This window comes from Fundulus heteroclitus, chromosome 13 (assembly GCF_011125445.2).
Source record: "Fundulus heteroclitus isolate FHET01 chromosome 13, MU-UCD_Fhet_4.1, whole genome shotgun sequence".
NCBI classification, from domain to species: Eukaryota; Metazoa; Chordata; class Actinopteri; order Cyprinodontiformes; family Fundulidae; genus Fundulus; species Fundulus heteroclitus.
The window spans coordinates 21,850,260-21,868,739 of NC_046373.1; the positions used below are offsets into that span (position 1 = coordinate 21,850,260).

Here is an 18,480-nt window from a genome sequence, read left to right on the forward strand (position 1 = left end):
TCTGTCCTTGACGTAGGATCTTTGCTGCAAGTCTTCCCTCCTCTTTCTCTCAACCCCATTTCCTGTCTGTCCACTTTGGAATAAAGGCCACTAGTCCCACCAAAAAAAAAAACATTCTTAGGCTGTAAAAACAACAGGTCAAGGTAAGAGCGTTTAACTGTGCAGAGTTCAGTCCATCATCCTAAAACGTGCCGTTTGGCCCGACTTTAAACCTGCCAAGGCAAGAGCACGAAGAGTATAAATCAGGAAAGCAGCCAAGAGGCTCATTGTGACTCTGGAGGAGCTGCAGCCATCCCCAGCTCAGGTGGAAGAATCTGGTCATGAGATGAATATTTGTCGAGAACTTCACAAATCTGACCTTTGTGGAAGAATGGAGGGAATAAAGCCATTGTTCAGTAATTAAAAAGTCTTGGTTGTCTTAGGTGAAAGCATAATTATGTGTCAGGATGGCCTAGTCAAAGTCCAGACCTAAGTCTGAAGATAATAATCTGGGTTAAGACTTGAAAATTGATGTCCACAAATGCTCTCGGTTCAATCTGACGCAGCTGAGGCTATTCTGCAAAGAAGAACGGGCAAAGTTTCAGTATGTAGACGCCCAGTAAAAATGCACGCCACACTTTTCAGATTTTTATTTGTAATAAAATAAAATAAGACATTCCTTCCACTCCACAGTGACAGCCTACTTTGTGTTGGCCAATCCGATTAAATCCCAATAAAACATTTTGAAGTTTTAGGTTTTAAATGACAAAAAAAAAAAGAAAATAGAAAGTTCAAACACTTTTGCCAGTTGCTGTATTTGGTGTCAACAAGTAACTAACGGCACGACGAGCTTCAGCTCACAGCACGTCTACACTCTTTGAATATAACTTCTCTAAAAATAGTTTCAAGCGCTGAGATGGAAAAGCAGACAAAGCAATACGAGGCAGAGGAAATGAAAAAAGAGCTCCTCGTTTGTCATCTGTAACGTCTTTTCTTCTTTTCCTCTCCTCATTAGAGTGAGGAATCTCAAGTCAAAACATTTCCTCGTTCCCAGAGCCCCTTTCTTTTTTCTTGCTGACATCCCAACCCCCTTTGGGTTGCCAAATTAATTTAACTCCCAGCACTGTGCTGCTAGGGACAATGAGGGAATTTCCTCTTTTCGCCATTTCATCTCCCTCAAATTGTTTTGCATCCAGACGTCAGTTATTCCATTGGCCTCTGCCTGATGCTACGCCAGGTCCGGTCTTTATCCCACAACTTGTGTTTTTCCAGGCCCGTCGTTCACCCTGCAAACGGGCGGTTCACTATACAGACAGGGTAAAAAAAGCATAGAGAGATATGGACACTTCACTACGCGTCATCTAACACTTTTTGACGGGCCATTTCACAGAACGACAGAGAGAGAACAAAGCCCAAACACAGACGGTTGTGTAAAATCTGTCATTCTCTTGTTTTTTTTTTTTCCAGGAACACAGCTTTGAAGATAAAGAGGAAGAAAAGGGCAGCGGGGTGCGTGCCGTCCCGTTGACAGCCTTCTTTTCCTTCTGCCTGGCAAGAAAGTCCGCAGCGGGGCAGAAGCAGGCTTAGCAGAAGACGATGCATGGATGAAAACAACCGTTAAAGTGCTGGACTGGAGAGGCTACCATGCCACAGACAGAGTAAGACATGATGTTTGAGGGGGAGAGGGACAATCTGCACAGTAGGTGTTACCGGAGAAGAGATACTGGAACTATTGTGCAACTACTAAGGAAATGGTGCAAAAAAAAAAAACTTCCTTCATAATTGTTCCTTCATAAAGCAAGTGTGCAAATCTCTGCAGTCTGTGAGAATCTCAGTCATGCTTTAAAAGAACTTGTAGCACTTAAGATCTGAGGACAGTTCAACTGCGAAGGGCAAAAAGAACGGGGGAAAGGGGCGTCTGCTGTGGAAACGGCTGGTCATGTAGCGGGAAGCTGTGGGAGATTTTCAGGAGTGACTGGAAGGGTGGGAGGGATGGTCTTCTTTCCCGAGATCGGTCTTTTTGGAGAGACATGGAGGACAGAGACCCGAAGAGTGAGACGAGGAACTTTGATTGGTCCGGGAGGAAGTTCTAGACGGTTGGTGGAGGCGGCGTCTGCGTCGTACCGTGACGGGGCAAGCCCTGATCCATCAATCTATGGCGACGACGGACTGCACTCCAGAGAGGCTGTGGAGAGACGGAACAGATGGAAGACGTTAGAGAACAGAAAACGAGAAATAGGACGGGACAGTGTGAAATGGAAGGCAAATGCAATCCAGCTGGGAGGAGAAAGAAGTTGGAGCAAAAGACTAGAGAAAATGGGATGAAGACGTACGAGTAAAGTAAGAGACGAGGGTGACTGGGAGAACCGGAGGGAGGGAGGGGAGGGGGGCAAAACAAAACCGAACGAAGTGACGTAAACCAGAAAGGAAATTAAGAAGTTGAGATCAAACAGGGGGGGAAGAAAAAAAGGGAAAAGGGCTAAGATAACAAGAACGGGGACAGCAAGGCATAAAAACGGATCTGGGGGAGGATGGAATTAGAAAAATAGAAGAGAGAGCGGGGAGATAAGAGAGACGGGATGAAAGGCAGAAAGAGGGGAAAGGGGGAGGCAAATGAAAAGAGGAGACATAATTATAAAATGGCAAAAGAAAATCAATGCAGAGGGCATCATTGTGCTTTCAGGCGCCGCGCAGATAGAGGGTGGAGAGCAGCAGTGTGTCCATCAAACGCTCACACACCAGCGCATGTCGGCCTGATGCACAAAAGCACACAGGCACTTCAGATGCAGACCGAAGACAACAAGGATGAGTCAAGCAGATGAAGCAGAGGGAGACAAGTGACATTTAAAGCTCAATTGAAGCATGTGACGACAAGACCCAAAGACACACGGCAGCCGCCTGTGTGTGAATGCGGATGGAGAGATCAGCGCCGCAGCTTCTTTATTTTAGGTTCTGGTGAGGACCGAAGCCCACAGAGCTGGACTTTTTAATGTTTATAAACCGGGGACACGGTTAAAAGAGGATCAGATTCCACTGAACCTCTTAAGTACAAAATTAAGAAGAATTTCATCAAAATGTGTGGGTTACTCAGAGATTCCTTTGTGGGAATCTTTTCAGTATCTGGAGCATCCGAAGGGTTAAGAAAACTTAAAGATGTCATTGCCATACAGCCCTGGGCAGGTTCAAGAAGACTTATTTATCAAAAGCATTTCACCTCGCTGACGTATTCCTTTCAACCTGGACGTGGAGCATGCTTAAAAATTATGGTCAAACTGCTGAGGGTAAAACATGCAAACGAACAATCAGAGCTGAGTCGGAAAACAATAACAGCCCTGAATTTCTCTGCTAAGGAGATAAAATGTTTTTTTTAGGAAGATATAACCATCTAAGGAAACTCTGAAACCCAAGGTACACTTTTCCAGGCCTCTGAAGCAACAACCAAGCTTCCCCACGCCATGAGGCTGCCACCACCAGGTTTCACAAGTGGGAAGGGTTTGTTTAACCTGATTTGCAGAGTTAGTTTTCCTCCACCTGCAGCATTTTACATGGAGGGCAAAGAGTTTAATTTTTTTGTGTAATCTGACTGGAGTAAATTTGCAAAGACGTGGATAATTTTAAAACAGGACTTCGAATGGCTTATTTTTTTTATCCAGCAAATTTTCCATAAATGGTAACTTTACTGAGTACATGACGAGCTGTGGATCTCTGCAGCTCCTACAGAGTCGCTTCTCTGATTCATTTTCTTCATGCCCCTCCTGTCAGCATGTCTCTTGGCAGGTTTAACATGGTGCCAAGCTCTTAATTTTAGGATGGAACTCCACAAGATGCTCAAAGCTGGGTTTATTATTCCATGTCTCAACCCTGCTTGATTTTATTTATGTTTACTGGAGTAAAGGGATTTATTAAGTACAAATGTTTTAGATTTCTAATTGTTTCAGCAAAACATTGATAACCATGCATGCTTTCCTTCTCCTCTTCACAATGAAGCACAACTTTTAGTCAGTGTATTTCACAAAAGCAAATAAAATACATGAAGAATCGTAGCTGTAATAATGGTCAAAAAGAATGCTTTTATGCAACATGCAGATAGTACACCAGGTCTTTCTGTTCTAGGCTTCATGTGAAATATCACTTAAGACCATAAAGACTAAATAATGTAAATTTAATGCAAGCAGAAGCAGCAGCAGGAGGAAGAGGTGCATTTTAGCAGGAAAATAAAACACCTTAAACACCTTAAATTACATTCCAGGACTACTTTTTTTTTTTTATATGTTTATCACCACTAACAAGGTAATGAAAATTCAACTGTTCCGTCATCCTCGTTACTGACTAACTCTGCGTCAGAGTTAGTAAATAGCCTAAGAAGACCTGAGCTGAAAAGCGTGTAAACACGATGCCAGCCAGCACACTCCCTCACACACTCTCCTGTTTGACTGAATTAGTGCTTATCGGTGTGGTGGGACCACACGCAACAAAGCACTGAAATGCACAACAGTCGTAGGAGGTCCTTGACAAGCTGTCAGCGTGTTTGGAAGTCTCCTTAAATCCTCTCTTCCCCGTGTGCTCAGGAGGAGGCAGGAAATGCTCAGAGCTCCTCACGCAGACGTTATTGGGCATGGCTCCTGGTCTCAAAGCCTTTATTTTAAGGATAGATTTCAATATCACACTGCTGTGTTTACAGAAAGAAAGTATATGAACTAGAGCTGCACAATATGTCAAATTATGATATGAATATTTTTAAATGTCGCAACTACAGTGGATCCCTCGGTTGTTATATTGGAAGTACCTGCATTCAAAGTCTGGATGCTAATAATATATAGAAGAAGAAGAAGAAGAAGAAGAAATCTTTATTTGTTGTTACAATTGTACATTACAACAAAATTTGTCCTCTGCATTTAAGCCATCCCTTAGAGAGCAGTGGGCAGCTTTTACAGCACCTGGGGAACAATCTGGGGCTAAGGGTCTTGCTCAGGGACCCATAGTGGCTGTCTGCGGGATTCAAACCAGGCACTTGCAGATTTCTCAGAACGGAAGCGCCCTGCTATAACCACTAGACCACCACTCACCCATTTGGAGAGGCTCAAACTAGGTTTCACAGTCACACCATATGTATATCTCTAGTGATAAAGATGCTAAAGGTTATATGTTGCAGCCTTCCTGGGAAGTTCCCCGGTTTGAATCCCACAGACTACCACTGAGCAAGACATTAGCCCCACAATGCTCTGGACACAGTGGCAGGGGTTCCCATAGTGGGGGTCGTGAGATGGGATGAGATGTCAGAGAATATCCTAGTTTTAATAAAGCAAATGTATGTCTTTAATAGTGGGAAATTACACTTTTCATCCTGAATATTTACGACTTTTTGTCATCAGAAAACAGCCAAGTTTCTTCTTGCAAATATGTGAAATTGCTCTCAATTTCAAATTTTGTGTAAATTTACTCTTCCGTGGTTAATAATCGTTTTTCTTTCGTCTACGATGGAACTAATATGATTCTTGTGTGTGGAAATTATGATGATTAAGTCTTAATTTCAGGTGTACAAGAACGAATAGCATTGAGAAAATAAAGTTTTGATATTTCAAGTAGTCATAATATTGCCAGAAAGAACTTGAAATATGAGAAAATTGTTGTAATATCACAAGAATAAAGTAACACAATCGTTTCAAAGTCATGATATTAATAATGATTTGATGCTGATTTGCTAAAAAGATTTTGCATTTTCTTATTAGTAAAACCAATAACAAAACATGACTTTACAATATGCTCAACATTGCTTATTTTAACACAGAGGGACAACTGCACTACGGCTAAAAGGGGGTCGCCAGTCTTGGCCACTGTTATTTGGGGGGGGGGGGGGGGGGGTCACAGGGTGAAAGGTTTGGGTTAAATGCAGAGGATAAATTTAATTAAAATGTGCAAGGCTGCTATTATTATAAAATGGCCTGAACATTTTAATACTGGAAAAGAAAGAAAACTGTGATCAAAATGTAAGTTTTCCATGATACCGTGCAGTGCTAACATAAAGCATTATTGGGTCACGTGTAACCAAGCTTCTGGCATGGTTAGGTCTGTAATCAGAAATTGTAGAATTTATTTAAATGATCTGGCTTTAATGCAAATTCAAACTACTCTTATACTCCATGGATTTACGACAGAGCGGAGGTTAGGCATTTAGGGAGGCCATCCCAGAAGCGAATCATCCTGCTTTTGCCATTTAAGAGTCAACCTGTTTGGGACCACATTGTCCAGCTGAAACACCCGACTGTGCTTGAGTTACAACCAAAGTGAAGGTGGTCTTCAATCATGGTTATGCCATTACTTTTGTGCAATGCGCCACATGTTAAGGCATCGATGCCCTATTAGAAGATCAGCCTGTGTCCAGGTTTTAACCATCTGACCCAAACTGTCAACTATCGCCATTGTGTGAAAGTTAAAAGTGTGTGAAAGTGTTCCACATTTTATTCCAACTTGCTTTTTCTCTGTTTTTATTTTCCTATATTTTAATCATGTAAAGCGTGTCGCGTTGTTTTAGTACTGAAATGTGCGATACGTACAGAGCCAGGCTGTCAGGCATGGTGGTGGGACTGGTGCAAATAGAGGGACGGGCTTTGGGAGTAAGGGTTGCTCCATGCCACAAAATTAAGTAAACACTACCAAGTTTGAAAAGATAAAATTTGGAGAAGAGTGTAATGATTGTTACAAAAACCGATCCAGTTTGAGCCAGTGTGTATAATTTACTGCATTTATTAAAAGCCTATAAATCCAATGTTATTTAGACTCTCAAATTTAGATTAACTTCTGCTTTATTTCACGTTTGTCCTATATATTATATTATATTATAAACAAACCATTTCTCCTTCATTCACTCATATAAAGCACACATAAAAGACAAAGACTCCTATTTTAAAAGGGCAGTTTTAAGATGAAGCATTAGTTTCCAGGTGATCAAAGAGACTTCTGCTACCGCAAACCATGCAAAACAAGTCAAATCACAGCTCTGCACACCTTGCATGTTTGAGTTCATAGCTCAGCCACAGCTGCTCCAGCTGTCAAGGACAAAGAAAAGGGCAGAGCACTCTGCAAAATCCTTTCTTACTTTCAACATAATAACTATAATCTGGTTGAACTGAAATTAAACAGACCGGCGTGTGAATGCTTCTCTGGCCTAATTATAATGTGTGTGTGTGTGTGTGTGTGTTTGGACGACGCAGCATCTGACAGAAAAATTACAATCTGGCTTCTGTTGTGTGTGAGATGGAGAAGCGCGGAAAGCTGTGGTTATTAAACAAAGAAATTATGAAACCCACCCATCACATTTACATCTGAGAGAGAAAGGGAGGTAACAGGTGGAGGTGTTGATCCCTTATGAATTTACCGTGTCACAGCACAGAGACACACACACAAGCCTCCCTCCTATAAACGACACAACGATATGCGGTACGCTGCAGATTTTCAGAAACATGGAGTTAAAATGTTCCCTCTCCCTCCTGCCGGGCTCCAACCAAGGTATCAAGCTTCCTTTTCTCGCCTATTTCTGTTCCCTGCATCCCTCCTCCATGCATTTGTAATCAGGGATGTCTCAGCTTAATCAAAGCACACCTCAGCGTGCAGCTACACCTGTCACCTCTCTGCTGGGCTGCAAATCACTCTGAGCGACTGCGCTGTGCAAGAGTTCTCCTTGATTTCTTTAGATTTTGCAATCAAACAGCCAAACTCTCTTGCAGAAGGACCGGCAAACTTTTTCATTGGACTCTGGCTGCTCTTCCAAACCACCACGTTTTCTTTTGTCTTCCACTTGTCCACTTTCCTCATTTTTCTCAAGCACAAACAACACCACCTGCTGTCAGGGTTAGACACAGAGACAAATAAAAGAGTAAGAATGCAACCAAAACGTAAATTAAAAACGGGCAAAGAAATCTGGAGAACTATTGATTAGGGCCACTGCTAAATTTTAGAAGACTGGCTCCTTTCTAGAGAAGAAGGAAGAGATGCTTTAAAACATTTTTATAGCCTTGTAGTTGCACAATTTATTTGCCAAACATTTAGCACTAAAATTACACATCAGTTGTAGTCGCCTTCTCTAACTTTTGTATAAATCATTCAAAAATAAGTTGAGCTTTCTTTTCTATTGGTGCAAAGATGGCAACATCAGTTTCTGTTTTGATGTTGTGCCTGTGGACGGTACAACTTTGCATTAAAATGAGTCTATCAAATTAAAAATAATCAAATAGTCTTTAAAAGTGTTTAAAAAACCTGAAAAGATTTAGGTTTTCAGAGGAATTGTGTTTTTTTTTAACTGTCCTCGTTAAGAGCTTTAGTATAGGACATGCATTTAAAGTATCATAAATTGTTTCATCATAGCAGCAGATGCAATTGTAAAAGAGGGTTTTATGATCGTTTTAAAGAAAATGACAAAGTGATTATCAGCTTAGCACATTATATTGGTATGGCTGGCACTACTGAACCCACAATAAACATTTGAATTACTTTAAAAATGCAGATTCTTGGTGGTGAATATTACCAAATAAAATATATTCCAGGACAGAAAGATGTTTAAAGCTCGAAACAAATTAGTTGGTGACTTTTCTGTGATACATTCTGTTATTTGCTAAAAGTCTATCTCTCTCTCTCTCTCTGAAAATGTTGAATTTGAATGATTTTAAACATCTCACTTAGAGTTAAACAGCAAACTTTGCGTCTTCTTCACTCAGCAACACCAAAGAGAGTCAGATTTTTGGAGTTCTGATCAAGCTGAAATTCATCCTATTCAGGTGCCTGCGTCTATAAATTAATAAGAATATTGATTATTAATGATTTACTTGCAGCTGTTCACTCTGGAAAATCAGTTGTCCTCATGTTCCTGGACCCTTCTTCTGCCTTCGATACTGGTGATCACTGTATCCTTTATTTCATGTCTTGAGTCCTGTGTCAGTGCTAAAGGTATAGCCTTAAATTGGTTGAAGTCACAGTGATAGAAGTTTTTCAGTATATTATAATTGTGTTCTTCTTTTTTGTCTAATTTAATCTGTGGTGTACCACAAGGCTCCACTCTAGGTCCTATATTATTTTCTCTATATATGCTTTTTTCGGGCTCCATTATAAAATAGATTAATTAATTGCCACTGTTGTGCTAAATATGTTCAAATCTACCGGCACATCCCAGCAAATTATCATGATTCTCTTCATGCCTTGCAAGATTTACAGAAATTTATGAAAAAAAAGTTTTAAAACACAAATAAAACATTAAATTTGGACAATCAGATCTTAGCAGCAAATTAATTTTACATTTGATAGACACGTCAACTCAGTGGTTACATAGAGCCTTTTCCAGCTAAGATCCGTCGTTAAATCACAAGCTACGCTCTACCAATGGACTTTGAAAAGATAATGCCTTTTTTTAACATCTCGCTTAGATTACTGTAACGCTCGATAAATTGTTTATTAAGCGGCTGCAAACTGCACAAAACCCTGCTGCAACTAAATGCTACGACAAGCGGCGCGGGCATGCCTCTCTGCTAAGGCTTCCTGTTCATTTCAGGGTCCAGTTCAAGATTTTATTGCTCGCTGTTAAAAGTCTTAATGGTATTGCGTTATCCCATCTGTCTCAACCGGGGCACCTTTAAACTCCCTCCCCAGGTTGAAGGTCCAGAAGCCGATTGTTATTAGGCACTCTGAGATCACAGCTTAGCAGCAGTGGTGACCGGGCTTCCTCAGTGGTCGTGCCAAAGCTGTGCAACAACCTGCCCTGTTTATCATTTCAAGGCTCTGTTAAAATCTCACTTCTATACCTGAGCTTTTAACGCCAGCTGAACAGAGTACTTCAGCATTTACTGCACTAATTGTTGAATGTATTGCATCTATTTTACTACCAATTCCTCTCTTTATCACACTGCTCACACTACTGGAGATTTTATAACTTGTGCAGCACTTTAGTCTATTATGGTTGATGGAAAGGGTTAACGATCTTATATGCAGTCCATCATTTTCTCTACAGAGTCACGGCCTCAGACATGGAGGTGAAACTATATTTTTCCCAGTGGGATCGGGTCATCTGAAGCAGTTCACGCAAACACGTCAGCCTAGAAAAGGGGACAAAAGTAAGTACACTGCAAAAACGGAACTAAAAATAAATAATATTTTCCTAAAATGAGCGTATCTGTCCTTGATTTGAGCAGGTTAATAAGATGATCTGGCAATGGAATAAGATTTTTGCATTAAAATAGGAACAACTCATTTCCATCATCTTATTTCAAGTGCAGGATGTCTAATTATCTTATTTTAGGGGTCAAAATACTCATTCCTTTGGCAGATAATATTATTTACCTGCTCAAATCTAGGACAAAAACACACATTTTAAGAACATTTTACTTATTTTTAGATCCGTTTTTGCAGTGTATTAGAATAAAAGTGCAAACCAAACGTTCAAACGTAGTGACCGTGGTGCCGTGAAGGGAGACACTGATGATCAGCAAGGTCTCTGATCCGACACAACATTGTCATGTATGGTTCAATAATCATCTTCTGAAAACCCAACAGGGAAAGTTACAGCTTGGCTGAATGACCTCACTAAAAATGACTTTGTATTGCAGAACAAAAACAGCATGTTATAGAACTTTATACGGACAAACACAAAAGGCAACGCAAAATGAGGAAAACAAAGAAAAATTAGAGGTTAAGGAGTCCAGCTGTATTACATTTGGTGCTTGAAGGTACTTAGGCATCTCCTCTAAGCTAAAAAAAAAAATTATTTTATTCAAAAGGTCAGTCAAGGGTAGCATATTTCCTCTCTCCTTTTCCTGGCGTTGTTAAACGAGTTTATTTCAAGCAGAGAAAAAAAAAAAAGACAAAAATTGCATTGCTTCTCAAACTGCCTGCATAATGTTATTATTAGTTGTGTCAAGTCGGATTTGTTTACTGGAGTATTTTCCCCGCTGCCACGCGTGCCGGTGCAGATGCTGACACATGCACAAGCCATACCTCTGTGATTCCGTTCCCTCAGCGGGGGACAGCCTAATACAGCTAGACGTCATTTTCTGTAATATTTGTCCTGCTTTTATATCTACGCCGCACATCTCTCCTGACGTAAAGCTGTCAGGGCCTTCAGGGCTTGAACGCAGCAGTGCGACGGTACAAAAAGGAGAGTAGCAAAAAAAAAATAAGCCTCCTCAGTTATGTCACAACATGCGAGCTGACATGGATGCATCTGTATTTGTGGCTGTATGTGCAAAAAAAAAAATCTGCGAGGATGACTCACGTAGCCCGAGCTCGAGCAGAAAACGTTGCGAAGGCGTGGCTGGTGTGAACCCCTGCAAACTGCAAACGTGTCGCTAGCGGAGGTTTTAAACATATCTAAGGTCCCCGACATCAAAACGAAAACAACACGCATGACGGAAAGCTGCAAGCTTACGATCCTCTACAGCGGCTTTTAGCGCTGAGAGACGCTGTGAGATAAATGCTGGATCACGGTCAATACACTGCAAAAACTGATCTAAAAATAAGTAAAATGTTCTTAAAGTTAATGTATTTATCCTTGATTTGAGCAGGTAAATAAGATTATCTGCCAATGGAATGAGTATTTTGACCCCTTAAAATAAGATAATTAGACATCCTTCACTTGAAATAAGATGATTGAGATGAATTGTTCCTATTTTAGGTGCAAAATTCTTATTCCATTGGCAAATCATCTTATTTACCTGCTCAAATCAAGGACAAATACACAAATTTTAAGAACATTTTACTTATTTCTAGTTCCGTTTTTGCAGTGTAGAACCATTGCAGCAAACAAATATTCTGCTGAAACCAGATGTTTAACATTAGACTGAATCGTTGTGACCACGTGTCACTAAATCCCCATAAACTTTGTATGTTTCGGGTCAGTTAGGATTCTCTCTGGGTCATAATTTTCCAGCCATTCAGTTTTCTCAATTCTCTATTACGTGTTCTGAACAGGTGGAGCTACTAAAGAAGGCCCTGGACTTTCACTTTACCAATTTTGCGAAACCTGGCATTTTTATTTCTCGTAGCGATTTTGTAGTCCAAGCTGAAGCTACAAGTGGATAAGTCAAAAGGTCACCGTCCCCCAGCAGACTACAAAAATGGCCGACTGGGGTGGAGTGGAACGCCCTGTGACCTCAACGTTCAGATCAGAGGAGCGTATGCAAAATATCTGTTCTCCACTGTATATGAAGGACTGCTTTGGATAACCAAGTTTATTTGCATTCAGCACAGATGGATCCGGTAGTATTTAAATATAACTGTTTATTTGGATAAAATTAAGATAGCGGTGTCACATTTTACTCGACACCTATGCGAGGCTGTTTGTTTTAAAAGGTGTCTGACAATTTTCATTAGCTAAATTGAAGTTAATTAACTTAATTAGGTCTTTGGGGACTCCATAATGATCCTTCATTTGCTTCAGCTGTGATGCACAAATAAATCCCACCGAGATATTCAATGCGAGTTACAATAAAAACTAAAGGAGCTTCCTCTAAAACTGAGCGAGAAGATCATTTCATCACACCTGAAGGCTCTTGGGAGCGCAGCATATGCAGCACCACACATCAGTAGGGCGTTTGGTGTGGGATAATAAACCTTGCTTTGTACAGCGCAGTTTACATGGGGATGGGGGGGGGGGGGGGGTGGCAGTAGCAATCTAGATATAAGATAGAGGACTAATGAAGACAAGGTGAAGTTGTCTGGATGTATGGAGCAGCGGTATGTCCAGTGAGGAGGATCAGGCTTAATCCCAGAAGAATACCAATCAGCTGGATTAAGCTTTAACTTTAACACCACAGAGTTTAGCCTGTCTACCTGTATGTTATCTAATCTCACAAAAGCAAAAATACAAAAAAAAAACAGAGCATGTGTGTAGAAAGAAGAAAAGAAAAGCCAAGCAATATGTGGAGAGGAAAACAATCACTCCAAAAATACCACACATTATCTATTCATAAAGCACTTTACAAGAATAAACAACAAAGTGCCAAAGTAGACAAATAAAACAGACAAGTTATAACAGACAAACAAGATTTAAAAAAAAAAAAAGTTTAGAATTTGAATAATTAAAAATTAAAAAGATCCTCTCAGGATGTGCAAAAGGCTTCAGCAGACAGATGTGTTTTAAGAAGAGTCTTAAAACACATCAGAGGAGGCCTGCCTGACTTCAAATGGCAGATTGTTCCGCAATTGTGGAGCCGCTACGGCAAAGGCACGATCTCCTCTTAATTTACGCTTTGAGCAAAAAAGAAAAATAAATGATGATGGCAGCATCATGCTGTGGGGATATGTTTCCCTTAGAAAGGACAGAGAGTCAGAGTTGATGTAGAAAACAGATGAGGTTAAAAAGAGGAAGAAAACTTGTTTGAGGTTCTCCTCTCAACATGACAACGACGCCAAGCCTTTGTAGATTATTGGTGAAAATTTGCCTCAAACCACGACAGCCAACGTGAGGCTACATACACCCTTAATGCCTTTTGATGCATATTCCACAACTACCAAGTAGCAGATTGGAAGCACTTTTCCTCCATCTAGTGGTAAGGGTTATGCCAAATTTGCTGAATTTGCATACTTAATACCTACATTTATATATATTGTCGGCGCTATATTCAAATTAACCGCAGTCCATTACAGGTAAATGACAGTGGTTAACAGTTTACTTCATTTAGGAGCTGTTTGGCTCACAATTCTCATGACAGTATCTTTATCCTAACAACACCAAATGATCTGATACCTGCCCATCCCCTGCTGCCCAAAGACTTACAGTTCCCCAAACTGTAAGTTCGTTCACATTTAACCTTTAAGAGACGACTGAGAACTAGTTCTCACTTACGATGTTGACCTGGACAAGAGCCAGCAGTCAAAAGCAAAGAACAACATTAAAAAAACAGACACTTATCATACAATAGAAACGACTTGCAACTGAAATTGCAGCAAATCTTGGTTTTGTAAAGTACTGATTTCAGGTGGGCTGAATACAAATGCAAACTAAGTTATACGTTTCATTATAATGCATAATCTTCTGTTAGATTCCCAATCATGTACTACTTTGTGTTGGTTTTAGTGGCTTTGTGGCACAAAAATGCCACAACAGTGTACGGCAGGGAGTGGTCGAAAAAATCTGCAAAGCATTGCGAATATGGGCAACCTGAAGCTCAGCCTTCTGCAGGGTAAACACCAAATAAATGGGGCACAGTCGAGAGGTTGGCTGCACTGTCATTAACCTTGTAAAACCTCAGCCTACCCCTGTGATTAACGATACTCCATAATGTGCTTTTAAACAGCACCAGAGGAGGGTCTTTTTCTCACATACCAAAGCAACATAATGCAACCTCGTACAGGAACGGCAGCTTCTTTCAGAGCAACTCTCACTGGGATGGACAATATCCTCCCACAAAGACTGGAGAGTATATATAAAAAAAAAAAATAGGTGCCTTCACATTACACAGCGATTCAAAAAGACTTGTTGCCAAGTTGAAGAATGACCCACTGTGGCCTAATATCCTCTGACTGCTGCTTCTTTGGGTGCCACTTACATGTTTCCCCTCCCTGTCTTGTTCAAAGGTCTGTTATTGTTTATTACAATGGAACTTGGTGGAGTCCCCACAGCGGGCTCAGTGATAGGGAAAATACTCCCGACACAGAAAAGAGGCTTTTACCATATAAAAGGGAACGGGGAGAAAAGACAGAGAGAGAGAGAGAGAGGGGAGAGAGAAAGAAAACGAAAGAGTGCATAGAGGAACGACGGAGGTGCAGGGGTGTGGAGTGGGAGAGGAGTTGCGTGTGAGGGATGGGAGAGTGTGACAGGCAGGAGGGGAAGATAAAGGCAGAGCTGTATTCCCTGATGTGGCTTCTGTGCTCTTCGCAGCTCCTGCTCCAAGGATTACTGCATTTACACTTCAGCTTAAAAATAGCCCCCGTGATAATTTATTTAGCTGGAGCTCACCGCACTGCATTGTGTTTCAGGAGAATGGCTTTTCCCCACAGCCTAGCTCTCTTTCAGATCATTTTCTCTTCTATATATTTCTATTCTTTAGAGTTTAGGAAATGCATTCCTGTTCACCTGCACGACACAACAGCCTCCTGCAGTAATGTCTTGCTATGCGGCCGAGCTGCCGTCATTCATTTCTAAAAGTAATGATTTCGTGCTGAAATCATGAAATCTAATTTAAATTCTTGCTAAAGTGAAACTAAACTTCTAACATAAGGTGAACCTCAGAACCATCACTGACAATCACCTTATCATGCAGAAATCTAAAAAGATGCTTAAAACTATTTCCATCCATTGTCCATACCCATCGGTGCCTGTCCCCAGCTGTCTTTGGGCAAACACACTGCAAAAACAGATAAAAAAAATTAGTAAAATGTTCCCAAAATTAGTGTTTTTGTCCTAGATTTGAGCAGGTAAATAAGATTATCGGCCAATGGAACGATTATTTTGACCCCTAAAATGAGATAATTAGATCTCCTGCATTTGAAATAAGATGATGGAGATGAATTGTTCCCATTTTAAGTGCAACAATCTTATTGTATTGGCAGATCATCTTATTTACCTGCTCAAATCAAGGAAAAATACACACATTTTAAGAACATTTTACTTATTTTCAGTTGTGTTTTTGCAGTGCACAACCTTGACACAGGACAAACAATTCTTCATCCACACATTCACGCCTAAGAGGAGTTTGCAGGGACCAGTTAATCTAACAATCATGTTTTTGGTCTGTGGGAGGAAGCTGGAGTACCCGGAGAGAACCCATGCATGCCCGGGGAGAACATCTCTCCATGCAGAAAGACTCCAGGCCGGGATTTGAACATGGAAACTTATCGCTGCAAGGTGCCAGAGCAACAAAATGCACTAGCATGCAGCGCCTTACCTAAAATAAGAATAAAAGCAATTGTAACTGGACTTTATTGTACTTGATTGTACTAAATGACCCATAATAGTAAAGGAATCTGAACATTTTGCTTTTTTTCATCCTACCAACTTTACTGCTGATAATTAAGTTTTACCACAAATTTCAGATGGCTTCCTTTGTCCTGCTATTTCAAACCATATTAAACACTGTATAGTTGGTACAAAACTATCCATGAAGGGAAATCAGCATTAGAGCAGCATTCCTTATCCCGGTCTATCCTTACCCAGGTGATGAAAGGTACATTTAATATTACTCTGTTCTTCAATTGCATGTCTTTTAAATGACCTTTTTGCACATTTAAAAAGGGAACCACTGCCTCGAGCCGCTCAGCTGATTTGGTGGCCCACATAAATTCAAGCGGTTGAAGTTGAAAGTCAAAAAGCGGCCGTGATATAAATGTCTTCGAGGAGCACGGACTGAAAGACCTGATTGTTATTGTGATGAAGAGCTCATCAGTAGCTGAGGTCGAGGAGCTCATCCATGTGGCAGGAAATCTCATTTTCGACATAAATGGGATGACTGGACGGCAGCGGCGAACACATGTAGACGACAGGAAATGTTTGAGCATCACTCAGCATTTTCCATCCTGTTTGTGCCCGGCTCATTTTCCGTGACTCACAACAGACCAGCAACAAACCCAGAGAATATTTTGTGAGTAATGATGACCTCACCCTATGGTGGCTCAACACAGCCATACTTCCCTTCATGAGAAGTGCTTTGAGACCCTATCTGGCGCTCTCTCTCTCAGGTTTATGCTCTTTTCAAGGGGGCTAAATTTGTAATTTGCTACGACTGCTGGAGCAAATGAGAACCACATGGGCCCACGTAGACTTCTCTGTCAAATCAATGTTTCAAAGAAACTAAAAAGATGTCTAATAAAGTTAACTTCTCAGGAAACGGCACATTACAGTGCACTGCAGGGAAGCATTGCCACAGTAAATGCAGCTTGTTAAGTTCCAGTACTTCTGGGGAAGTCTGTGTGTCTGACAGTTTTTATGTTTTAACAGAGCACAATAAAATAAAACCATTAGATTCACCACTTTAACTTTTGCACTACTTTTACAAATTGTTCCAAATTTTACACAATTTAGTTTTTTTTTGATAAACAGGTTAGCCGGAGAAGCTAACAACAGTAGCTTGCTAATAGCTTGACAAGAAAAAAATCTTACCAGTGAAAGATTGCTCTTTATTTATTTAAAATAACTTTAATACAAGAAGAACAGGAATTCAAAGCTGACATTAAGCAACATGTCAACGCAAAATTAGCAACTTGTTTCCAAGCACTGGTTGCTTGGGTTAATTTGTTTCTGACATATTTCCCATTTTGCAAACCCATACATTTTCCCCCATACATAGCATAAGAATACCCATAGCTTTCTTTATCTTTATCTGACAACATAGAAGCCTTAATATATACTGTTTTTGGATTACAAAAGACAGACACTTTTAATTTCTGCAGCATATTTTCAATAATATTAAGATTAGGGCTTCGTTATGGCTATTTTTAAAAACTTACTTTGTTGTAATTAAGCCACTTTGAACCCTTCCTTCTCCTCCCTGAACTGCATCATAGCTGGAGATTCAATTGATGTTAATACCTATAATTGTATGAATGACGAACTCTCATCCTGGTATATTGCCTGATTTCTTTAGATTTTCCCAGGATGTGAAACAGTGAAGCAGTTTTAAGTGGACTACAACAAAACCAAGAGGGCAAAATGCCGTGTAGCAAGAACATACCATCATACGTTCCCAGCACTACTAGCTTTGATTCATTTGCATTTACATTTTTCCAAAGCAAGCTAAAATGAGATGCACCACTTTAATTCTTTTGCCTCCCTAATCTAGACTTTTTTTTTACATTGTGGGTAGTGAGCTAAACATGCTAACAGTTGTAGCATGCTAAAAACAGACTGTTTCAGTGTCATCAAATTCCCAAAGTCTCAGATGCACAGTGATGATAGGTAAAAAGGTTTAGGGGTTGATATGGATGGAACAATTTAAAGATGATGCTGGTGAAAAGATCTGAATGATAAAAGCACAGCACCTACTTAAATCCAGGTGCCGTGAAAACAATGAAAAACTGCATTTAATAGGGAATCAACATCCAAATTAAAAGGACCTTTGGGAGGATTATGGTCCCAGAACACAAATGGATGGATGGATTGATGAATCATTGCAATATTTAGCGAATATGACTTTGAATTAAATCTATATATACAAATATTATTAATGTATATTCCAGACCAGAAAAACACTTATAATCAATACTTTTCCAGGCTTTCTAGACTGCAACATATTTTAAAATATTTTGTTTCCTGCGGCTTAGTGATGTGCTACTGGTTACAATGGAAATCCTTAAATCTAAAGAAAATTATATTTGAAAAAAACAAAAAAAACAAAGTAAAGAAGTAAAACTAAATTAAAAATATGTTCAGTGAGTGAAATTGTTGTAGAAAAAGACATGCTCCGAAATGTGAATAACCGCATCCTCAAACTTTCTTCCTGACATTTAATCACAGTTGTTGCAAACATGGTGTCGCTTGTAAAAAATTAGAAATGTTTTGTATGCAGCTGTCTTAAGCAAACTGCT

The 18,480-nt window shown here is 40.1% G+C and overlaps 1 protein-coding gene across 2 annotated transcripts in view; it reads right to left on the reverse strand.

The window, feature by feature from the left end:
- Window positions 1-1,435: 1,435 nt before the first annotated feature.
- The window catches only part of samd12 (sterile alpha motif domain containing 12), a 151,216-nt gene continuing 134,171 nt past the window's right edge, over window positions 1,436-18,480 (reverse strand). For both annotated transcript variants that reach the window (XM_036145356.1, XM_021320427.2), the window contains exon 5: window positions 1,436-2,164. In XM_036145356.1, coding sequence (XP_036001249.1) covers window positions 2,133-2,164 — 32 coding nt within the window. In that variant the 3' untranslated portion in view covers window positions 1,436-2,132. The remainder of the gene's footprint in view (window positions 2,165-18,480) is intronic.